This window comes from Melozone crissalis, unplaced genomic scaffold, assembly GCF_028551555.1.
Source record: "Melozone crissalis strain CALT ecotype California unplaced genomic scaffold, PUWL_Pcris_2 ptg000005l_1, whole genome shotgun sequence".
Taxonomy (NCBI): Eukaryota; Metazoa; Chordata; class Aves; order Passeriformes; family Passerellidae; genus Melozone; species Melozone crissalis.
Window position 1 is genome coordinate 33,018,596 of NW_026535783.1, and position 22,860 is coordinate 33,041,455.

At 42.5% G+C, this 22,860-nt stretch overlaps 2 protein-coding genes across 12 annotated transcripts in view; one reads left to right on the plus strand and one right to left on the minus strand.

Annotated features, from left to right (window-relative positions):
* The window catches only part of SHC3 (SHC adaptor protein 3), a 55,894-nt gene extending 50,658 nt beyond the window's left edge, over nucleotides 1-5,236 (plus strand). For all 11 annotated transcript variants that reach the window (XM_054287256.1, XM_054287264.1, XM_054287280.1 and 8 more), the window contains one exon: nucleotides 2,416-5,236. In XM_054287256.1, coding sequence (XP_054143231.1) covers nucleotides 2,416-2,544 — 129 coding nt within the window. In that variant the 3' untranslated portion in view covers nucleotides 2,545-5,236. The remainder of the gene's footprint in view (nucleotides 1-2,415) is intronic.
* A 9,370-nt stretch (nucleotides 5,237-14,606) lies between these two features.
* Nucleotides 14,607-21,557, minus strand: S1PR3 (sphingosine-1-phosphate receptor 3). Its single transcript, XM_054286137.1, has 2 exons — nucleotides 21,499-21,557; nucleotides 14,607-16,754 (listed from the first exon to the last, which is right to left on the minus strand). Exon 2 carries the CDS (start codon nucleotides 16,567-16,569, stop codon nucleotides 15,427-15,429), a length of 1,143 nt encoding a protein of 380 aa, XP_054142112.1. The 5' UTR covers nucleotides 16,570-16,754; nucleotides 21,499-21,557; the 3' UTR covers nucleotides 14,607-15,426.
* Nucleotides 21,558-22,860: the final 1,303 nt, after the last annotated feature.

Below are 22,860 nucleotides of genomic sequence, written 5' to 3' on the forward strand. Positions count from 1 at the left end.
AGGCAACTTCTCTTCCTGGTTACCTAAAGGACAGCTTTAGGTAACCAGCCCCAAGGTGAGTGAGAAACTCCCATAAAGGAGTTGGCCTGTTGGCATCTGAGCTGAGAAAGCTGTGGCAGGATCACACAGTCCTGCAGTGGTGAGGAGCGTCCATGGTACTTGTTGCAATTAGTTACGTTTGCCACATGAGGCCAGTCAAAGAATGATTTTGCACTTTTGAGGTGCCAGTTGCCTAGTCCTGGGTTTGATGGGTACACCAGCCCAGGGGAGTGGCTTAATGCCTCTTGAGGAGCAGCCTCCTTTGCTAAAATTTGCCAACAGTTTTGTGACTCGTGCAAGAAGGCAGACTAATTCTCTTTTCCTCATGAACCCACAAAGAGCTGTTACAGGCTACTGCATGGGAAACACTGCTGTGTGACCTGGCAAGTGCAGGAATGCTGTCTCCCACCGGGAGCTCTGCTGCAGTGCTGACTGGCTTGGAATACTCAGGTCCTGTGATGGCTTCCAGGGCATTTTTTTCCTGTGCAGGTTGGAGGGGCTCCCCCATCTTTGCTGCTCTACCTCTAGTGCATCTCTAATTTGCTGACCTCCTTGGTTAGGGACCTGCTTGTTGTCTGCACCTATCCTTCCCACAGCCTGCTTGTATCGTCATGGCCCAAATGGCTCTGAGATGCCTGGCTCAGGAGGCACTGTTCCAGAACACTGATTTTATGCAACTGTGGTTGCTTACAGACAGCTGTGCTGTCTGTACGATTTGCGGGATCTTGACACAGCTTCTGAGCAGCCCTATTTGCAACTTGTCAAAGTGGAGAATCATCAATAACATGCCAGTCTGCGGCCAGCCGCCACAGCGTTTCATCTGCATGGTCTCAGCAGGATTGTTCTTGAAGACTGATTCACACAAAGGCTGCCTGAAAATTATTTCACACACAGTACCCAGTGACACGTAACGGGTCTTAAGGGTGTTTCTCAGAGCAGAGTTAACTGTCCAGTTGCTTCTGCTCTCATCCAGCTAACAGAAGAGTAAAACTAGGAAAAAGAGATCCCTCATTCAGACAACGGATGTTTAAAATGGAGGGTTGCAGGATTTTTCTACATTTATAATTAGACCTCTGGTGATGGTAGAGTGTCTAACTTACGGTAAGAACATCTCAGAATACAGATAAGTAAAGTTAGTGCTTTTTAAAAGATATCTTTTCATTTTAAAATTATAGTTTAATTTTAGAGACAGTGACATTTCAAAGCAGAATGCTTCAGAAATTGGGAGAGCCTTTTGGTTTCCTTCAGTGATATAACTATGTGTAGACTGACCAGAAAGCATCATATACCATCAAAGTTATTTGTTTTCTTTTTCTTTTTTTTTAATCCTGTGACATACTGTGTTAAACTTCTAGCAATTTTTACAGAACTTAATGTTGAAACTGAATTATTTTAGGAGAGGTGTCCACCACAGCAGAAGATGACTTTTGAAAGTTTTAACATAAGTTTTTCTCTCTTCCTGAGAATAGATCAAGGAAAATAGACAACATTTCATAGTCAGAGCAGTGCTCACAGGTGTTTGATTGAGGCAGTGTAGAGCCAGTCCTACGCAAAGTTTTAGTGCAACATGCTTGCTTGAGGTGTACCTGTGCTCTGCCTGTAGCAGTTGTATGCCTAACTCATTTGCAGAATAGGAAGGAAATGTTTTGTGGACATGTGACTAAATGATTAGAGATTGCTTTGTAATATAGATTTGGTTTTGGGTTCAGATAATTTTGACTGTTTTATCCTGCAATATCAGTTTCCTCCTGTCATGGGTGGAATATTGCATACCAGCAGGATGCTGCTACAGAGGGCTGGCATGTGGGTTGGAAAAATGATTTTTCCTGCCCTGAAGTGTTTCAATTCTGAAGGCATGGGGATGTATGTGCAGCATAGGACAAACCCAAGCTAAGCACATATGGTGGATGGATCACTTTCTAGGAAGGGAATTTTTGAGTAGTGGAAGAAGAAAAGCACAAAAATGCTGAAGTGTACGAAGAAGCTGTTTTCTGACATGTCTGGCAGGATAGTTCTTTCTAATTAAAAAGGTACAAACATCTCAAAGAAGTAGGTAGTCCTTTAAAGAAGAAAAATTGGACTTACAGTGAAACAAAATCATGAAGAGATGTTTTCAAGCAGTCCTATTTAGAAAGAGTGATAAGAGTAGGATGGTCCATGGAACTGCATGCAAAATATCTATCTGGTGAAAATAGGGGGAGTGAGAGAGAAAACAGAAGCCACACTGCATAAGCGCCAAATTTCCACCAATTCTGATGGAAGAGAGACCAGTTTCTAAAATATGATTTTGTCATTTTATTCTTTGATAATTTTAGTGTTAAGCTAAGGGGAAAGTACCTTACTCTTTAATCTGTCTTCTTGCATCTTTTTTTGAAGGTTCGTACAAAAGATCGTGTCTTTGACAGCATAAGTCATCTCATCAACTATCACCTTGAGAATAATTTACCTATAGTTTCTTCAGTGAGTGAACTCTGCCTGCAACAGCCTGCTGAAAGAAAACACTGACTCCAGATAACTCTTTTAGTTATTGCAACCTGCAAGCTATAACTGGTAGAAATTGCAGATTTGAAAGGAAAATGTACATTAAAAAACCCCCACATATTCACATACATTTCACAGGTATGTTTTATTTAAGTTTAAGAGGCCCCATTTCATATGGTCCACTTGAACATTTTCAATGCTTTATGAAACAGGAAATCACATCAGAAGCCTTTCTTAAAAGTAATTTCAACAAAATTGTTCAGATTCTCTAATGTGAATGTTGATAGTGTATATACACATTATATATAAAAATACAGTATATATTTATATTTTTCCAGTCAGTCTGTTGACAGTATAAAACTATCTTCTGTGCCATGTGTTTTTACCAAAAGAAAAATAACAAGTGTGATTGTTCAGATAAAAAAATAATTTCAGCAGTCTCAATTTCTTGAGAAATTTAATATTACAAATCTTATTTCTGATTTTACCTAAGAAGCACAACTATGGGGATTACAGATGGATTATGCTAGTTAACCATGGAAGGAATCTGAATTCAGTAACTAGTATTCCAACTCAGAAATTTAGCATAAAATGTTTTTTAAAACCATTATTCACTGTCACTGATATCAAAAGGATTTTATCTTTCTGACGTCAAGTTTGAATTCTTATATGATGCTATTCAAACCATTTGTATCTTACTTTAACAACGATTTGGTGTGATCTCTATGTGTACAAGGTGTGTGCTTAGATTTTTCTAATGATATTGTAACAGTATACTGTAACTTCAATTTTTTAATTTCAGTGCTAATATTATTTATGAGTAGTTCTCTGCTTATGGTGAAGATCTAGGTGTCCTTGAATTAACAGTCTCAAACGAGATGTTGCATACTGATTAGACAAGTTCAAATAACTTGTGTTTAATAGGCTTAATATAAGATGTACATGACTGTTCAAAGACATATCTGAAAAATCTTTTCTTCTTGTAAGCAGTGAAAACTATCTGAACTCAGTGATCAGTTTTGCAAATGATGTCACTTGCATTTACTTGCCAAAGCATAACTTCATTTTGGCCTTCAGCCAGTGATAGGCATCGGAAATATACTGTTTTTCTCTAAATATCAAGTTTAAAAAATACACATACAATAAAGACACATTTCTGGCAGCAATGCCTTTGACTTTTGGTACTGGGAAATGCTTTAAGGGATGTTCGTACTGCTCACATTTAAACATTATATAAAGTTATTTTCCCATTCTATGAATCTTATTATGAGTCAAATTCAATAGACTCAGTTCCTGTAAATGCAATGCTTGTGCCAGAGTCAAGATTTAGCCTTCAGCAATCCAAGGTCTTCTCTAGCACCAGTCTCTCAAATCAAATCTTCAGACTTGATTCATAAAAACTCAGCAGGGTAAGTCTAGGTTAAGTACCTGCCTACCCCACAGTATACTTAAAGTTACATTTGGTTCTAAGAATTTGCTGCATTTAAAAATTTGTCACACCATAATCAAACTGACTGAAGAATTAACTTAGAATCTATTCAGCAGGACTATCATGTTAAAATTCTGAAATAACTTTCTTGTATCTTCTGCTTTTAAATATGGTGAAGTTGCAACTTGAAAGTTTGATTTTGAGTAATCTGAAAACTGAAAATTATTGAGACACCTAAGAATAATCATGCACTTATGTCAAAATACACTTGATTCTGTAACTAGGACATCCAGAAGCCAAACAAAGACATTAGTGAACCAAATGCTTGTGATTAATTTTACTAAAGGTAGTTATTATTTAATATTTCTAGGTCTGAATGGTAGCTGAGAGCTAAGGAGAGCAATTAAATGCTGAATTCAACCCAGATCACTATGGCTATATCACTGAGTTTAGTGGAATTCTTAAAATTTTGTTTTATTAGCTGGGAGTGGCAAGGAAATAGGAACACATCTTATATGCCAAAGTAGTATCCACCAAAATGACTTTGAGAGTCTCACAAAATGACTTACCCATGTCTCACCATATTCCAGTTTACATTTTCTCAGCTGCCACTTCTTCTTTTCATATATAATGCTTGTTATTCCATGCTCTAACCTTCCTGTAGCCATGACCTGGAAAGTTTTCACTGTGATATCACTACCTATAAGAGAAGGTGTCTTTTTATCTTTGAATATTGCATATCATTTCAGTAAAAGTCTGTTGCATAACCCTCTTAGGTGTCTTCAAGAAGTCCACCAGCTTCCTATGTCCATTTTGGATTCCTAAATAGCCTGCAAAAATGTGACAAGATTTGGATGTATGAATTTAAGGCACTAAATATACACCAAAATAGATATCTTAATTTTTTTTACTACTGTCCTAACTGTAGCTTTAATAACTTAGAGGCCACTTAGCTGCATGTTTTAGAAATTAAAGCTGATGCACAGGAGACACAAAATGAAACTGCTTGACAGAAATACTGAATTTCCCAGACTATATTTCACAAACGGTGCCTCCAGGGGAATGTGGCTATTTTGAGCTGCTCTGTCAGCACAGCCAGTTTGCCCAGCTCAGCACATCCTCTGGTGATGCAAAGGGTGCGCGCATCGTGCCTAGATGCTCTGTGGCTGCACTGCGACAGTGCCTGCCCACGCGGTGGGCTCAGCACATCCTGCCCGGCCACACAGGAGCACACAGAGGCTTTCCTACATCACTGGGAGCCACACAGGCTCACAACTGTCCAGAAAGGAAGAGAAAGAGATCCGTTTGTGGATCCAGCCATGTTTTTGTCTCTGTTGCTCTGGTAGATTTGGCTTTCCCCTTTATGAAAAGGGCAAATAAAGTGTAAAGCTGTTTGGATAGCAGCTCCAAACCAGTTGTCATTAGACCAACTGGTTTCACCAAGAACTAATTGAACCTGCTAGAGTGGCGGGGCTCACTTCTGTGAGGAGCCAACACTGCCACCAATTTAAGAGAAGTAAAGGTAGTAAGATAGATTTAAATGCTGAAAAGTTAGCTGAAAACATGACAACTGACAGTATAAAAATGTTCACCTTTGGTTTGGAATACCTCACCTTTTTTATTATTTTTTATGCAATCTCAAGGACTAGATATTTGCTTGTGGTAATTCAGTACTTGACTTCAAGAAGTGGGGTTTTACTGAATGAAAAACATTTCTAGACTCAATAGAAATCACTGAGATTAGGTGATATTATAGTATCTTTTGATGTTTTTCCAGTGAATAGGTGAGAAGTCAGAACTGGAACTCTAAATATCCTGCAAGACTGTCTACATTAGTTTTGAGTCCTATCTGATTAACAGTTTTGATTTCAGTCGTGTTGCAACTATAGGAATGAGTGACAATGACTAAACAAAGAACACATATGTTAACCCGATGATTTTGATTACTTTTTATTGTGGATCTAGACTAATTATTAAGCTAATAGAATTCATCCAATATTGCTGGCTGGCCGTGATAGGCTGTACATCTAGGTACACTCATGTTCCCAAACTATTCATTATTTCATATGCTTCAGAAGCATTGAAACCTGAAAATATAGCCTGAAAACTGCATTACCTTCTGACAAATGGGAGTTTGCTCAGAGTGAAAAATTGCAGCTTCCCTTTCCTTAATGCAAGAAGAGAATGTTCAAACTAACCATATCTGGCTGGTCACCATATGAGAAGATGCAATTTCCATGGCTTAATGCCTGCCTTTTTGCCCAGTTATACAGTTGTTTCACTCCACTTCATTTCCTACAGGGTTCACAATGGTAGGTAACACTGGTTCTGCCAAAACCTGTCTGCCAGATATTCAATAAAAGCTTGAACAAAGGACATAGTCCTGGGACCAAGACTTCAGTGCAAAATGGGCAAATGGAACAAAATGTTTAAGAGTCTGGTAAATGTCACCTGCCAGAACTAAGTTTTCTATAGCCTATATTCATATTTTTTCCACACTGTGGAATAATATACTCACATTTCTTATCACCATGGTCCCCAGGCATCATATGCAGTAAGATGAGGAGAATTAAAAAAAAAAAAAATTATACTGTAGTAGTGTGATTGCTGCTGGCACATCAATACCAGATACCAGATATAATGCATTAATAACCAAATTGATGCATATTTAGACATTTGATAACCAGCAAAGTTTTCCACCTTCTAGAAAATTTGCAGTTATCAGAGGGATATTTGGAATTTGTGAATACTCTGAAAAAAGATTACAAATTCCACTTTCAAGACTTCGTTCTTGGCTTCCAAAGTTTATCCAAAGTAAGTAGAACCAAGAATTTATATTAAGTAAACCATAATCCATATTTGCATAAATGAAGTCTAAGATGAAGTAAGAGACATACTTCCCTTTTTATCTGCCTACAGTTTCAAAATATGTCTGCATAAAGTCTAAATTCAGACATACCTTAGTGTGCTGTCAAAACCACTTTGACTTACATGGTCTCTTTTGCTCAAGCTGAGGTTTTTACTCTTCACACATTCATGTGTGTTCAAAGCTGTCAAAATAGTTGGTGAATTTCCAGTTAGTGCTCTGTGATCAGCTGGACTTATCCTACTCACTCACATACAGTGTCTGTGGACCTTGGTCATATCTGCATTGGATGCAGCTGCAATGAGGGCATGCCCATGGAAAAGATAACATGGACATACAATTTGCCTGCAGTTAAGCAGAGGCTTGGATAGAGAATGAAAAGCTGTCTTGGGAGAGAAAACTTCAGGGATAAGAAATGTGAAGCCTGGAAACATGAGCCAGTAGGCATTTACGCCACTAATGAGAATGGAGAGTTGTTGCCAAATTATAAGCATGCTAATTGGTTGATAGAGTTAAAGCAGAACCTCTGGGGATACAAAGCCTACTGCTCATCTCTTATTGAGACATTTATGTTCACAAGCCCTGATCTGTTCCTCTGCACACTCCAAAGTAAACATCTCCTAAGGCTTCCAGGGAGAAAATGCAGGGCTTTTTTTTTTTTTTTTGTCTCAGTAATGGGGATAATATTTCAGAGCTACACATTTCTAGCAAAAGCAACATACAAAGAGAGAGTGTTTCAACCTTGATTGACAACACAACAGGTCATGGAAACCAAAAGAAGAAAGAAGCTAGAACTAGGTGACTCATTCTGCTACCCTACTGTGTAAGAGAGAGTGCAGATGACTCAGAAAACAAAGGTAGCCTCAGAATTTGAGATTAAGATGCAGAGTTACACTTTATGTAGCTATCATGAAGATCAAATAAAGTCCAGGTCAAATGGAAGCTTTTTCCAGCAGTCCTCCTGGTTCTTCCATGAGGAACAAGACATCAAACACACCCAGGCATACATTAATTCAAAATTACATGAAATTTTCTATTAAGTGAAGAATGTGAAGATTATAATTAGTACATATTTGTGTCCTTTTTGTCTGGATTGCTGTGATAACTGCTTCTTAGTAAAGTCCTGCAGAGTTAAAACTTGAAAGAAGCTAGGTTTCTTCTTTTGAGGTAAATGTTTTTCTTTGCATTGTGTGGGCAGCAACAACAAAACTAAAAAGTGACTATTTTGCTGTACAAAGAAGTTTTATTGTACAATTGTTATTTAATAATATTTATTACTTTTAGAAACATTTTTAACTGAAAATTGCAGGAAAAATAATGTATGTGGAAATATTGTGATAATTTATATTCCTAACCACTTTTGTGAATCTCAAGTCTTTGCCTCTCTGCTGACTGTGATATTTTAGCTATAGAGACAAATTTTGCCTCTGAGGAAGTCCTTGAGCAATGTAGTTTGGAATATAAGTGTCATGCAACTGTTTCCTGATTATTTAGTTTGTATATGTTTAACCAAAGTAATAAAACAGTGAGCACTATTACTAGCTTGAAATGCATGTAAAGTGGGCTTCAGTCTATTCTCTTATGCTCAGGTTCCTTAATGAAGTTTATTTGCTGGGTTTGGGATTGGGCTTGGGAGCCCAATCTTTGTCTTGTGCCTCCCAGCCTGAAGGGAGGCACATTTTGGGGCACAATATGTGCCATTTCAAAAGGTTCACCTGGATACTGAATATTAGCAAGTCAATCAATTGCTCAACCCAGTAGAATCAGGGATAAAAAATTTCAGAGGGCCAAATGGCACATGAGGACCTGGACCTCAGCTACAGTGACCTTACACCACTACAGGAGCTACACGTTCTTTGACAGAGACAACACACATTTGTTTTCAACAAATACTACTTTTGCAAAAACACACAAGTGTACACAGGCCCTCCTTCTGAGCCAGATGTTGCCCTGTCCTGTAAAGGTAGCTTTCCTGCTTGGCTCACTGAAGAGGTGAGAATAGAAAATAGTCCACTCCATGATGTGTCCACGGAGACTGGCTGCAAGGACAAGAGCAGCCCCTTTGTGGGCTGTGGAGAGGACAATGTTGTCTCCATGTCAGCAGGAAGCTTAGCTCTGCTGAGCTCTAACCCCAGTCCTCTTCCTCCACTGACCACGTCTTCTTGCAAAAGCCCTTCCTTCTCTTTTAACCACTTGGACAAAAGCTGAGCCTAAGCATGCCCTAGAAAGTCACACTGTATTGGAATAAGATCCCAATATTACCAGGTAGATTGTGCCTGGGCTCATCTGACCCTTGCTGCTGGGCCAAAGGCGGCAACTGTGGTATTTCACCTCAGAGACACTTTTGGCTGGCTGGATGTTGCAGCTGGGCACTGAAACAAACCCAGGCTTGTAGAAACTCAGTTTACCTTGGGTGGAAGGGCTTCAGGCGAGGGTGAAGAGGAAAAGGAGACGGATTCTGTTGGAGGGTTTATATCCAGAGTTTATTCCATGGTCACAGACATCTGAATCTTGGTAACAGCTCCAACAGAATGCCGAGCACATGGTCCTGGCTGAATTTAAGCCCAGGGACAGGGGGAGGGGAAGGGACAGTGAACACCAACCAGGTGGGAGGAGGAGGGTCTCAGGGGACAATGACACCCAGACAGGCCAATGACCCCAGGCCTGAAGGGCATCCTTTGAACTTGACCAACCACACGATGGCCTTGCTGGAATGCTAAACCTGATTGACAGAACTCACTCAGCAAGGGGGCAAGGGGGAAGGGAGAGGGGTATTGCCACACCTGGGAAGGGACTGGGAAGTAAAACAGGAAATAGGCTCACACTGCAACAACACTGCTCTTGGGGAAAAGAAATGCAGCTCTGAATGCACCAGGGGCACCTGCAAACACTGCATGCCTCTGCACGGTGCCTCCAGCCTTCTTCAGGTCCTGGGGGGCCACAGGACAACTGTAGAAACCCCCAATCATTGCTGCTGTTCCTGGCCCCCATGAGTCTGGCCACGAGAAGGGAGTTTCTCCAGGCCTAGGGTGGCCCAGGTTCCCAGCTCCAGCTGGAAGTGTCCTTACTTGTGCTGGCAGGTGAAATGGCACCTGCAGGTGAACACCAATACATCTCTGCTCAGATGGAGCTGACTGCCCACTTTTAGGACCCAAGCTTTTTGGTGCCTGGCACTTTATGCACAGGTGTGTTTTCCATTTCTTTACTAGAGCAGTTGGAAACAAGCCTTGAAGGCAGAACAAAGCTTCACTACAGTCACTTCTTGCAAAATGTCTCTTTCCAGGGAGCAGCCATGCCTGGCATAACTGGAGCAGACTGCCCTCCAAGCAGATAGGCCAATGGACTGACCCTACTCCCAGAAAGCAAGGACAAAGACTTCCTCCAGCTCTGGGGATGGCAGATGCAGAGCCTGCCACCCTCAGCTCCATAGCATTCACAGAATCATGGAATATCCTGAGCTGGAGGGGATCCATCAGGATCATAACATCCAACTCCTGGTGCTGCACGATACACCCCAGGAATCACACCTTGTGCCTGAGAGTCCAAATATTCCTTCAACTCAGTCAGGCTTGGTGCTGTGCCCCCTTCCCTGGGGAGCCTGGTCCAGTGCCCAGCCACACTCTGAGTGAAAAGCCTTTCCATAATATCAAACCGAAACTTCCCCTGACTCAGCTTCATGCTGCTTCCTCAAGGTCTGTCACTGGTCATGATAGTGAAGAGGTCCCCTCCCGTCATGAGCATGTTGTAGATCACAGTGAGGTCTACTCTCAGTCTCCTCCAAGCTGAAAAGATAAGACTCAACTGCTCCTCACACAACTTCCCCTCCACATCCACATGGCCTCCTAGGGGACACTCTCCAATAGCTTAGCATCTTTTTTATATTGTAGTGCCCAATCCAGCCCCCTGCACATAAAGTGAGGCTGTCCCAGTGCAGAGCAGATCAGGAAAATGCCCTCCCTTGCCCGGCTGGCCATGCTGTGCCTGATGCCCCACAGGACAGGGCACTGTCCTGTGCTGTTCAACTTGCCATCAAGCAGGATCCTCAAGTCTGTTTCCTCACTGTTGCTCTCCAGTGCCTTATTCTCCAGCTTCCCATTCCCCACTCTACACACACAATCAGGGCTCAACCATCACAGGTGCAGAACCCAACACTTGCCCTTATTAAAGTTCTTGCAGTTGGTGATTGCCCTCAAATTTATTGAGGTCTCTCTGCAGGGCCTCTCTGCCCTTGAGGGAGATGGCAGCTTCCCCCAGTGTGGTATCATCAGCTAACTTGCTTAGTATTCCATTAAGAAGTTAATCTAAGTCATTTCTGGAGATGTTGAAGAGCAGAGGGTTGAAGATGAGACCCTGTGGAACCCCACCAGTGACAGGTCCCCAGTCTGATGTCACCCCATTCACTGCAGCCCTTTGTGCCTGACCCGTGAGCCAGCTGCTCACCCACCACATGATGTGTTTATCCAGCTGTGTACATTTTGTCCAGGATTCTGAAAGAGATATTATGAAAAGCTTTGCTGTAACCCCAGAAGATTACATCAGCTGGCTTCCCTTGATCAACAAAGTGGGCTATCTTGTCATAGAACAAAATCATGTTTGACAAGCAGGACTCTTCCCTCTCATGAAGCTGTGCAGGCTGTGACTGATGAATGCATTGTCTTCCAGGTTCTCAATACCTCTCAGAATAATCTTGACCATGATTTTACTGAGCACTGAAACAAAACTGACAGGCCTGTAGTTTTCAGGGTCCTTCTTCCTACCACTTTTGAAACTTGAGACAACATTCTCCACCTTTTAGTCAGGTGAGACCTCTCTGGATTCCCAAAACCCCAAGAATATAATTGAGAGAGATTTTACAATGACAATAGATGTTTGAGGATTCTTGAATAAATCCCAGTCAGGTCCCATAGATCTGCAGGGATCCAGCTGGAGCACCTAGTCCCACACAACTTCAGGGTAAACTGGGAGTTAATAATTCTTGCAGTCATGGTCCTGGAAGCTCAGCGCACAGAGCCTCCCTTGGTCTGTTATCCGTGTTGAAGACAGAAGCAAAGAATGCATTAAATGCCTCTGCCTTGTCCATGCCCATTTGTGACATGACCATCCTCACCCATAATGGGCTGATTTTATTTCTAAGATGCCTTTTCTCGCTGATATTGAAGTACCTCTTTTTATTGTTCCCTACATTTCCGGCAGCTTCATCTCCAACTGAGATTTGACATCACGAATTTTCTCCCTACACTGGCAAACAGCATCTCAGTATTACTCCCAAGTCACCTGACCTTGCTTCCACTGGGCACACACCTTCCATTTTAGTCCCATTTCCAAGAGAAGATCTCTGTTCAACCACACCAGCCTTCTGCCTCTGGAGTACTGCCTTCAGCCACAACACCTAGAGTTGAAATGAATGTTTTCCATAGAAGGACAAAACCTTTCCAAAATTCTCTGAAAAATTACTGTTACTTGACACCTTTAGTTAAAAAGGTTCGAGGTTTTTTTTCCTAGAAGTTTTCGAAATGTTTCTGGTACCTAGTGATTTGAAAACATTCTCTAAGACTGTTGGCAATAAAAGACTCTTGGAAAGCAGATTGTAAAAACCTTTATTTTCTCCATGGGTGCCTGGATTTGCATTTATTTAATAATCCATAATCAAAACAAATATGCCAATTCATTAAATAATATGAATTAAAGGCTTTGTAGCCTTTGCTCCATGTAAAACCAATTGGAAAAGAAAACCAAATCTGGTTTTCTCTATGCTCAAATCAGCCTTGGATGATAAAAGGTTAGATTCTGGGATGTGTTTGGAGGAATTTTCTAATATTTTAGGGTGAAAGAAGATATTCTCCATCTTTTTTCAGCTTCAAAGGTATGTGATCTTCCTGGCTGTTTAAGGTCCACAGCTGTTAAACTCTTGACTTGTCCTAATTTAAATTCTGCTCTGAAATCTTCCACAATCTATGCCTTACCTAGTACTTCCCAATGGGATGGACTCACTGAAGATTGTATTGACAATAGCTTTTTTCTCCAATCATAAGTACTTTGTAAATGGTATTAGCAATGTTACAAATGAAGCCACAAATCTTAGAATCTTAGAAACCTGCTTCAAGTACAGCAGGCTAGTGAACTAACAAAATATCCCCGCAGCTCCAAAATAAGGGAAGGAAATCAAAGTAGAATGAAAGGGTTTCGTACTAACAAGCAATCACATGGCCTTTAATGGTAGAGTTCTTTGCATTACTTGTACCTTGCATCAATACTGACAATAGCTAAGGCCAGAATGCAGATATTAAATATCACTTTCATTTACATCTTCTTGGACTTAGGCCATCAAAAATTTTTATTTTTCATCTATATAATAAGAATCATGTATCATCCTTGACATGAGGGTTGGTGTGGGTTCAGCAACCATGCTTTCTCAAAGCAGTGTGCTCCTAAGGCCTATCTGCTCTACAATAGCAAGGAAGCTGCCATGTGCCACCACTCTGGCAACTAACACAAGTACACAAATATTTGAGCTTACAGTTTTAAAAGCCACAGCTTCAGGGGAGAACTTCCACAATACAGCCCAATAGCAATGTAAAATCTAAAAACCTAATCAAGCCATGGCAATGCAATGTCACCAACTCTATTTGATAAAGCTACAGAGCCTGCAGCCTGTATCTACAATCATGCTTACCTTGGTTTAGCTTTTTCTTCTTCTCTAAGTGCACTGCTTCTCAACATTTTTTGGTAGAAATTATTTCATATTTACTACTCTCTTTCACAGTTATTTCATTCAAATACAATTCTTTGTTCTTATACACTTTTCTACATTTACAGACTATTAATTTGTAAAAGATAATCACAATGCAAACCTCTACATTTTAAAGGTTTTTGCTACATACAATACACAACTTATACACAATACATATTTGAGAAGAGTCTAATGCTGCTGCTTTAAATGATTAAGACCAGAGTAAAGTTAAGGATGAGCTCTTTCAGGCTGTGTATTAAAAAAGCCTCAACTACTTCTGATTGTGCATAAGGCAAAGTGTATTTTGAGACACTAAACACAAATCTTTGAAAGAGCCCAATGAAGTTAGATGTATACATTCTTACTGAGACAATGGGAACTTGTCCCAGAATTTCCCATCAAACTCCACTGAAGCCTCCAGCCATAAAGTAGAATTGATGGAAGTACCAAAGGCCACTTCCATGGGGACCTGAAACCAGATGTCTGTGAAGTCTTTACCGCTCCAGGACTCAGGAAACTGCTTTGACACTCAACATCAACCTGTCCTCAGGCTGGTAAGGCAGTGATGATCTATAAAGCTGTTGTAAGGTCTCTCTGAAATGGGCTCTCAAAAGGGGCTGAGGCTCCAGGTCTTCCAGACTTAAAAAGCCTTCTTTCCAGATCCAAGGCAGGGTCGGGTATAAATGGAGATATGCCCATCAGCATGACCCTGCTGTACCGCATCTTCCCTCTTGCATCTGCAGAAGTGTCCAGAAATGGTAGAAGCGTAGGATCCCACTGACAGAAAATGGGACATTGTCCCACTCGCAGGACTTCCCAGGGAGAATTTCTAACACAACCCCACACTGTGGTAGGGCCTAGAAAGGAAAGAAGGAACTCCACAGGAACCCACTGTAGTTCACTGCTTTCTGAAATGATACGTCTCTCTTTCAGAACTGAAGGATCTCAGCTTAGGTAGTGCATTCACAATGTACACAGGTTTATATAGGTTGGACATACATTTTTAAATATATTGAAAATAGTAAGCAAAAATATATTCATTGAAACAGCACATACACTTGTTACACATGTATTGAAGGGTCACATTTTATCTACTTTAAATAGCAAATATATATCCTCTCTCAACGGTTTACTACTGCTTACTTAAAATATGTTGTGAAATGCCACAGTGACAACTGCCATGTTGTCCTTCACTAAACACAAAAAGTTTGAATAACAACGGAAAAAATAAAAATACTGCATTGATATGACTTGTTAAAGTTTCTGACAGTTAAAAGCTACTACTTCATTTTAAATATCCCCATTGAAACGCATCTATTTGTACTATTAGTCACACTGTATACTGCAATACAATGTTTAGCATGTTGTAAACTTTTACCAATCAATGACTTTTTAATAAGAAATTGTACAAATATACAGCTATTTATACCACATACTTATAAGGCCATTAACACAACAGCAAGATACATACAGAGAACTATAATCACCAACTTATGCAATGAATTCTTCTCCCAGCTGGCAATAACTGGGCTCATGTTACAATTGTCAGCAGTCTTCAGTTGAATGCTGAAGTTTCTAACAGGTTTTAATGATGTCTTGCAAGACCACGAGGTGCCAAATGAAGCATGCAATGCCATTGTGGCACTTGATGATCTTAGCTGGGCATGGACTCTGTCCTGACCTCTGGGTAGCATGAAAGGCTTTTTCTGAATCAGGTGTGTTACTGAATGAACACCCAAAGCAAATGATTGTTGATAAATAAGTTCTCAAAGTTAAATAAATGGTTAGTGTTTTCCCCTGTGACTGAAGTGCATGAATATTTAAACTACACCTGTAGTTTAAACCTAAAAACACAGAAAAGTACTTGTCTTGAGTAGTCCCTTACTTACAGAAGTTTCCATTGTGAAATGAAGATTCATTTTTCTCAGCAATACATGAGGGAATATTTATCGGTGGGAAATCTTCTTTTGGCTTCTGGGTATTGCTGCTGCTGGATTTACTTCGACTGTGATCTGGAGTGGGTTGAATAGGCAAAGATCTGGCCACCTTGGATTTCACCAGGCAGCCACACACAAGGCGAAAGAAAGCCCGACGCATCTCCTTACTGGCCAGGGTGTAGATGATGGGGTTCATTGCAGAATTGATGACTGCCAGAGCAATAAACCAGTGGGCTTTGTACAAGATGGAGCACTCCTTGACTCTGCAGGCCACATCGATGAGGAACAGGATGAACAGTGGAGACCAGCACGCAATGAAGACACTAACGACGATCACAACAGTCCTAAGAAGTGCCATGGACCGCTCCGAGTTATTGTGGTTGGTGACATTACGACTGCTGGACTTTACCAGTATGTAGATGCGGGCATAGAGGATGACAATGGCGACCAAAATGGCTATGAAGATACTAATGCAGAACACAACATAATTTTTGGAGTACAGAGGCAAAATTGTTGAGCAATCTGGTAAATTGTTTATACAGTTCCAGCCGAGGATGGGGAGGGCACCCAAGGAAATTGAAATAAGCCAGCACGTACCAATGAGAAGGAACACCCTGTATTTTTTATTTGCATCGTAAGGCCTCATTTTAATCATGGTCAAGTGCCGCTCAATAGCTATCGCTAGCAAGCTGAAAGTGGAAGCTCCCAGGGCAACAAACATGCTACCTTCCCTAATGAACCAGATTGTAGAGGACAAGCTCAGAGTTTTCTTCCCAGACATAAGAATGTTTACTTTGTAAACAATCCCAGCTAAAAGATCACAGAGAGCTAGATTGCCAATAAAAAAGTACATGCGGTTGTGAAATTTATTGTTTTTCCATATGGCAATCAAAACCATCAAGTTTTCCAGGACTATGAAACTACATAGGATCAGAAATGAAATAGTGGGCAGGTCTATTTTATCAGTTGCCTTTTCCCTTAAAATAAGCTTTCCTGTGTAATTATAATGCAGTACAATAAGAGAGTCCACCTCTTCATTTCCTTGAGGGCTGACAAGAGCATCAGGTGGCATGGTAACTGCTGCCATAATTTATTTCCTGATGGATGCTGGATTTTTTTTCTTGAGTATCACAAGAATATAGTTCCAATAATTTTCCACAAGAGGGAGATCAAGCCACGTTCCTCCCAGTGCTCCTCTGGGCAGGCGTTGTGTATCCTCACCTCCAGCACACCTCGCATATTAACTCGGGAGAGTGGCTCTCAAACCAGGCTCTGAAAATAAAATCAACAAATGCAATGTAAGTATCACTGCCTTCCCATGTCAGCCGGTGCTTAAGCTGCAGCATACACCCAGGAGCCAGGGGTGAGGGTCTGTGACTGACGGGGCACTAAGATCCAGCACTGCTGCGTGCCTCTCTCAGCAGCTGCAGGTAGGCGCAGACACAGCCTGGGCGCAGAAATACAAGGGCAATGCCACTACAACGTCATAACGGTTCAAAGGTGTTTTCCCCATGCTAAATTTCCATGCTGAAAAACACACAGAAGAGCCATGAGCAAACAGACCCAGCAAGCCATAGTGTGGACAGTAAGCGCTCACTGCCTCTCAAAAAGACCTAAGTGTACACTGCACTACCAAAAGACAACCCAAACATCACTGCCTTCACATCAGCAGGGCAAACTCTATGCTTTTAAACCTTGTCCTTGTTTGCCATGTAGACCCAAGGTAGGAAACATACTGAGAAAGTGGTGTCAAGTCTTGATGCCAGTGTGCATGTTGCCAGTGCTTAAAATAACTTCCCCCAGTTAATGGTATAAATTTCTGCTATATACAATTGAGAAGATGCACTGAAAGCCAGTCATCCTAAAGCCAACCTCCCACTCAAATTAGCTGGATTTGTGCTACCTTTTTAAAAATAAACATGGCAAGTCATATTTTTATAAATGTTGTTTTTCTTTATAGTTAACTTTACTGGTTTTTTCCCTTTGTGTAGATATGCAGGACATATATTTAATATTCTTGTTTTTTTTAAAAAGTAAAAAATAGTTACACCAAATTTGACTTTCCCAGAAATTCTGATTTTCTTGGTTCACAATCAGTGCTCATGCCCCAAATATATGCACTGAGGATGAGCAAATGGCCAATTTTTCACCTTTCTAAGAAAACAAGTATGGAGGTGAGGACAGAACTTGTTTCATGTGAACCGAATTTGCATCTTTTTTTTTTTTTTGGAAAGGTAAGAAAATAATTGTACTGGATGGGAGGACACTTCTCATGGGCCCAAAATTAAATAACTTAATTTAGGGAACTTTTTAAGAGCTGGAGCTCCTGACCATAGCATTTATTTACTCAAGGGTCATGAACATTTTCCAAACACATTAAAGACACTTTCAAAGGACAGGTATGAAGGTAAGGAGGGATGGAAAAATATTGTCTTTAAGGTCTCTTCCAACCCAATCCATTCTCATATTTTATGATTCTGTATGTGGATTTCTTAAGATCAGAAACACTTTGAGCCACTGATGACCCAACACACTGTTCTGGGCACTTGAGAAGTCAGAGATGCATTTTCAAGTGCCTTCTGAGGATCAGGGGAGGAGCAAACCACATCCCAGATGAAAGTAAAGATATTTAAATGGTGACCCACACCCTATTTTCCCACCCTTCCTTTTCCTTGATTCCCTCCTTCAGGAAAAAAGTTATCTGATAAAAGCCTACAGTGAACTGACTTGAATTCTTTAGTGTATTCAGGATGTTCTAAAATTACTTTCTGAGAAAATAATTTGGTGTTTTCCCACTGTTATTTCCCCATTTTAGTTCACAGATCCAAATTACTACAGTTGAAGAGGCCCACAGGAAAAGACATCCAAGAAACAGAGTTGCTGCTTGGTGTCTTTGTCCTTTTTTACTCTGAAGATGACAGCAATCACCTTATTTCTTTCCCAGGAGCTGAACTGGGTCCTTGAGCTGTTAAATTCTTTTCTGAAGCATGGTAACAGTTATTCTCAACAGCTTTTCTCAACAGAAAAACTTCACCTCAGCTAAGGTTCAGTGTAATTGTAATTCAGTTACAATCTGTGCACTGTTAACATATTAACTGTCACAGTCTTTCATTGTATTGGCTTATAACAAAATCCCACTGTGTCCATATGAATTGCAAGTGCTTTCCACTGTAAAATAAACAATTACATTTGACTAGAAAAGTATTTGTTAGTAATACTACCACCAGCAATACTCACCAGACTGGCTGATGACTGCCTGAGAGAATAATATTCCTATCATTTAAGAGCACCACATGCAACAAAATAAATATTTCTTTAAGACATTTTCAAGTGACTTGTCACACTCGTCTATCAAAGTGCAAATACATTTCTTTCTGTGAAGAAAATTATATGCCAGACATAGGAGTTTATCAGCCACAATTCAGCAGATGTAAAGTGTCATGACTGTACTAAAGGTAATGGCACTATACCAGTTCCCCTGGCTGAAAGCAAGGATGATGCACTCAATCAGCAGAAATTGTACAGCCTCGGCCACTGTTAGTAATTACTTCTCTTAAAATTGCTATAGCAAACTTACTATCACAAAATTAAATCTTTGACAAGCCAGTAAGAAGACGAGGAAAGTTGTAACATTATTATTTACCAGGACTCTCACTGACGCTCACAGAGTACCACACACAAGACATTTGAAAATTAATATAAATAAGGTAATAAATTAGAACTTATTTCCAAGTAATATCATTCAACCATATCTTCTTTTGTTTACCTCCTGCGTTGTAGCCAGTAATTCAGAAAGAACAGTCTTTCTTTAACAATTAGAAAAATTAATGCTGGGTATGCATTATAATAACAAGAAAGTTACAAGGCAGGTTCAGGATAACATGTGTCACTGCTTTGTGACAGCTCAACGATTTACTCCTCAAAACAAGTTTGCCCCAGTCACATACTAGCTGCAAAGTATGGACCTCAGCTCAAAATATTTAAAAAACAACTTGAAGAACCTGTCTGTGGCATGTCTCTTGCCCAGCACTGCCATGGTTAGGTACCTCAGCATCCCAGACTCTTGAAACCACTGGAAATGAGTTTTATTTCCTCTGAAGCAAACCAGAGAACCCCTATTTCTACACCAGCAGGTACCACTAGAAGGTTAAACCTCTTTGCAGTGCAGGGGCAATCTGGCTGTACTTCCTCATGGATGTGCTGGCTAAACCAGTGATCGCTAAATTACCGAAGTAAGGCAGTAGTACAACGTCAAGAACCACGGTCATGCTCAGGACAATTCAGTTGCCTTCTCCAGGCTGACCTTTGTTGTCCCAGCTCTGAGGATGGAGAGAGCAGCTGGGGTCCAAGCTGTGAGCACCAAGATATCCCCCCTTCTGTGCAATCTCCTCACCCACTGGCACACTTTGGAGTTTAACCACTGGAGGGAGGTTAGTGCGAACTCCTGCAGAGGTCAAGGATCCTGGCAGGATCAAGCACCCTTTCCAATTAGAGCAGGGCTCTTCACCATGGATCACATCACTGGTGGATAGGGTCCCTCTGCCCAACACCCCAAGAAAGAAAGAATGCTGTGTGGAAGGCCACAACCTCTTGACTTGCTCTATGGCAAGACACGGCTCCTCTATCTTCTCCAACTGAACCCCAAAGTGGTGCATGCAGAAAAGCAGGATCATAGCTCTCACTGGCTCCCCTGGCCTGCAACTCTTCTCTGGGAACACGTAATTCCCAGTGCCAGAAGGCAACAGGGAACCTGTGTTAGTCCTTCAGCAACCAGCTCCCTCCCATACATCTCAACTCTCCCTTTCCAGTGGGCTCTTAGGGCACGAGTCCTACAGGGAGCTAAGGGCTTTTGCCCTCCCACAAGTCACTGGGCACTTTATATCTAGAAGAAATAAGAAATTTCTGTATTCAAAAGGTGAACCAAACTGCTCTCAATTGTCCTGAAGTCAAAGCAACAAATGAGAATAAAGTGAGCACAGAACTTGACCTTCTGCTACATACTTTTGCCTGCAGAAGAACATATGATACCACGCATTCAGTAGACTTGTAATTTGGAATCATATTTTCCTGTTTTCCAAACAGCCACGAACAGACTTGACCAAAGAAACCTGATGCCCTTTTACCACCACCGCCACCACCCGCACTGCAGTTCTCCCTCTGCTTCCATGTACAACACCACATTTTGGCCAAAAGAGAGAATTTTAAAAACAGCAAAGGGAAATACAAAAATGCACATCTGAAGTGAAACCCTTTTATATTTTATGTATCTGTAAAGCTTTTCCAAATGAAAAGTGAACACATGTAGTTTATCAGGCACCCTTACCGTGGTAGTCTCATTAACAGAAAGAGCAGTTCATTTCAATACACATTTCCACTGAAATTAAGCCGTGCTAGATGCAGATGAAGTTTAGACAATAAACATCTGCTACAGAAAAATGTCTTAGAGAACTCAAACAAACTTGCAGAAGATTTTTTCTTAAGTAAATGTGCTGGCAGTTTACAGCCTCAGGAAAACAAATAGTTACTTTTCTTCGTTCTGGCTTTTAGACAGCAGTTTGAATTTTGTAACACCGAGTAGCACACATGTACACCTCAGAGGGGAGCTCCCGGATGGATTAATTCGTGGTCGTTTAAAGGGAAGGCATTTTAACCTCCTCCTCCGTCCCCCAACGCTCCCGACCCATTCCCCCACTCCAAACTTCAGTAACAGTTCTCAAATTTCCATTAGCGCTGCGGCCTGAGCCTTCTGGGCTGACAAACGTCTTGTTTAGGTTACCCGACGTGTCCGCCCCGCGACGGTCTCACACAGCTCTCTCACTTCGCTCTACCCACGGGGCGTGAGGCTCGCTAGACCCGGCGTTCCCAGGCGGCTCGATGCCGCTCCGTGCCAGCCGCACACCCCGAGCGGCGGCTTCCCGCTCCGACAGCCGCACCGCACCTCGGCCGGGCCGGCGGCGGGGGCGCATCCCGCCCGGGGCAGAGGGGCCGGGGCGGGCAGGGCGCGGAGCTCCGGTACCTGCTGCTTCCCCGCGTCCCTCGGCGCTCCAAGGCCGCCGCATCCAACCTCGCCGCCTGCGCGGCGCCGCTCGGGCCCCGGGGCTGCGCTGGCAGGACCGGGCCGGGCCGGGCGGGGCTGGGATGGCCCCGGCCCTGCCCCGCCGCCGCCGCCGCCAATCCCCGCGGCTCCGCGCTCCCCGCCGCCGCCTCGCCCGGGCACCCCCGACCTCCCGACCGCCCGACCTCCCGACCGCCCGTCCGGACTCTTCCCGGTCCCCGCGTCCGCCTGTCCTGGCCCCTGCCTCTGGCACGCTGCTCCCGCGCCGCCGGCGCCGCCGGACACGCTCCGCTCCCCGCTCCGGTGGCCCCTGCCTGCCCCCGTCCGCCCGTCCCGTCCCGTCCCGTCCCGTCCCACCACGCCTCACCCCGCCCCTTGGCCGCTCGCCGTGCCCGGGGCAGCAGCGCCCCGGGGCTGGGTGCTGCCGGCGGGGCACGGCCGCGGGGGTACCAGCGCGGTTAATGCCTTAACGGCGTTTTGGGCAGCCGGCGGGAAAATGCGGGGAGGCAGAGCCCACCGCCGAGTATTTATAACGCCCAGAAGAATACGAGATGGAGGGTTACTCGGGTCTGGCGGCTAGAATGTTCGAGTGAGGTTGTACGTGTTCCACCTCTTCTCTGTTTCGCTGTGTCCAGTAATGCGACCTTCAGAGAGCTTGAGTCGAGAGGCACAGGGTAAAACATTCAGAAATTCTCGGTAAAAGTACTTCTTCGGGTTTGACCCAGAACTGCCGATTACAGCATGCTCCTGGAAAGGTACCTCTTGACAGAGTTATTGACTGAATAATAGCAGCCCAAGGACAGCGATAGGCACGTGGATTATGCCAGTGACAGGAGCAGCACTTTGAAAAAGAAGTTGGAACCTGGATCCCACAAGTGTCTTATTTAAATGTACTCGTAAGATGCTTGTGGGTACAGCAAATCTTTCTGTCAGAAGTGTGTATGATAAGCTGGCAAACAGAGGCACTACAGCAACCTTGCTAAGCAGGGGCAGACGTGTCGGGCTGCCTATCGTCTCACAGCAGTCAGTGTTTTTCTTGGGAGCCTCCTGTCTGGACCTGAGCATCATCATACTTGGAGTCATGCCATGGGCCCGGCTGTTGGGTTGCCTGCACTGCTGTACTGCAGGGAGGAAAAGTCCTGGAGGACTTTTCCTCTAGGAAAGCAGAACTAAGCTTTTTATAGCCAGAAGTTCAAACTGATAGAGCAAATGGTTGCTCCTGTGACTGCCTTTTATCTTCTGAAGAGGAGTAATAGAACTTTTCTGGTTTAGGACTTTGGTAGGAAATAAGAACTAGACTGAGCAAAATGGTGGTAAAATTGC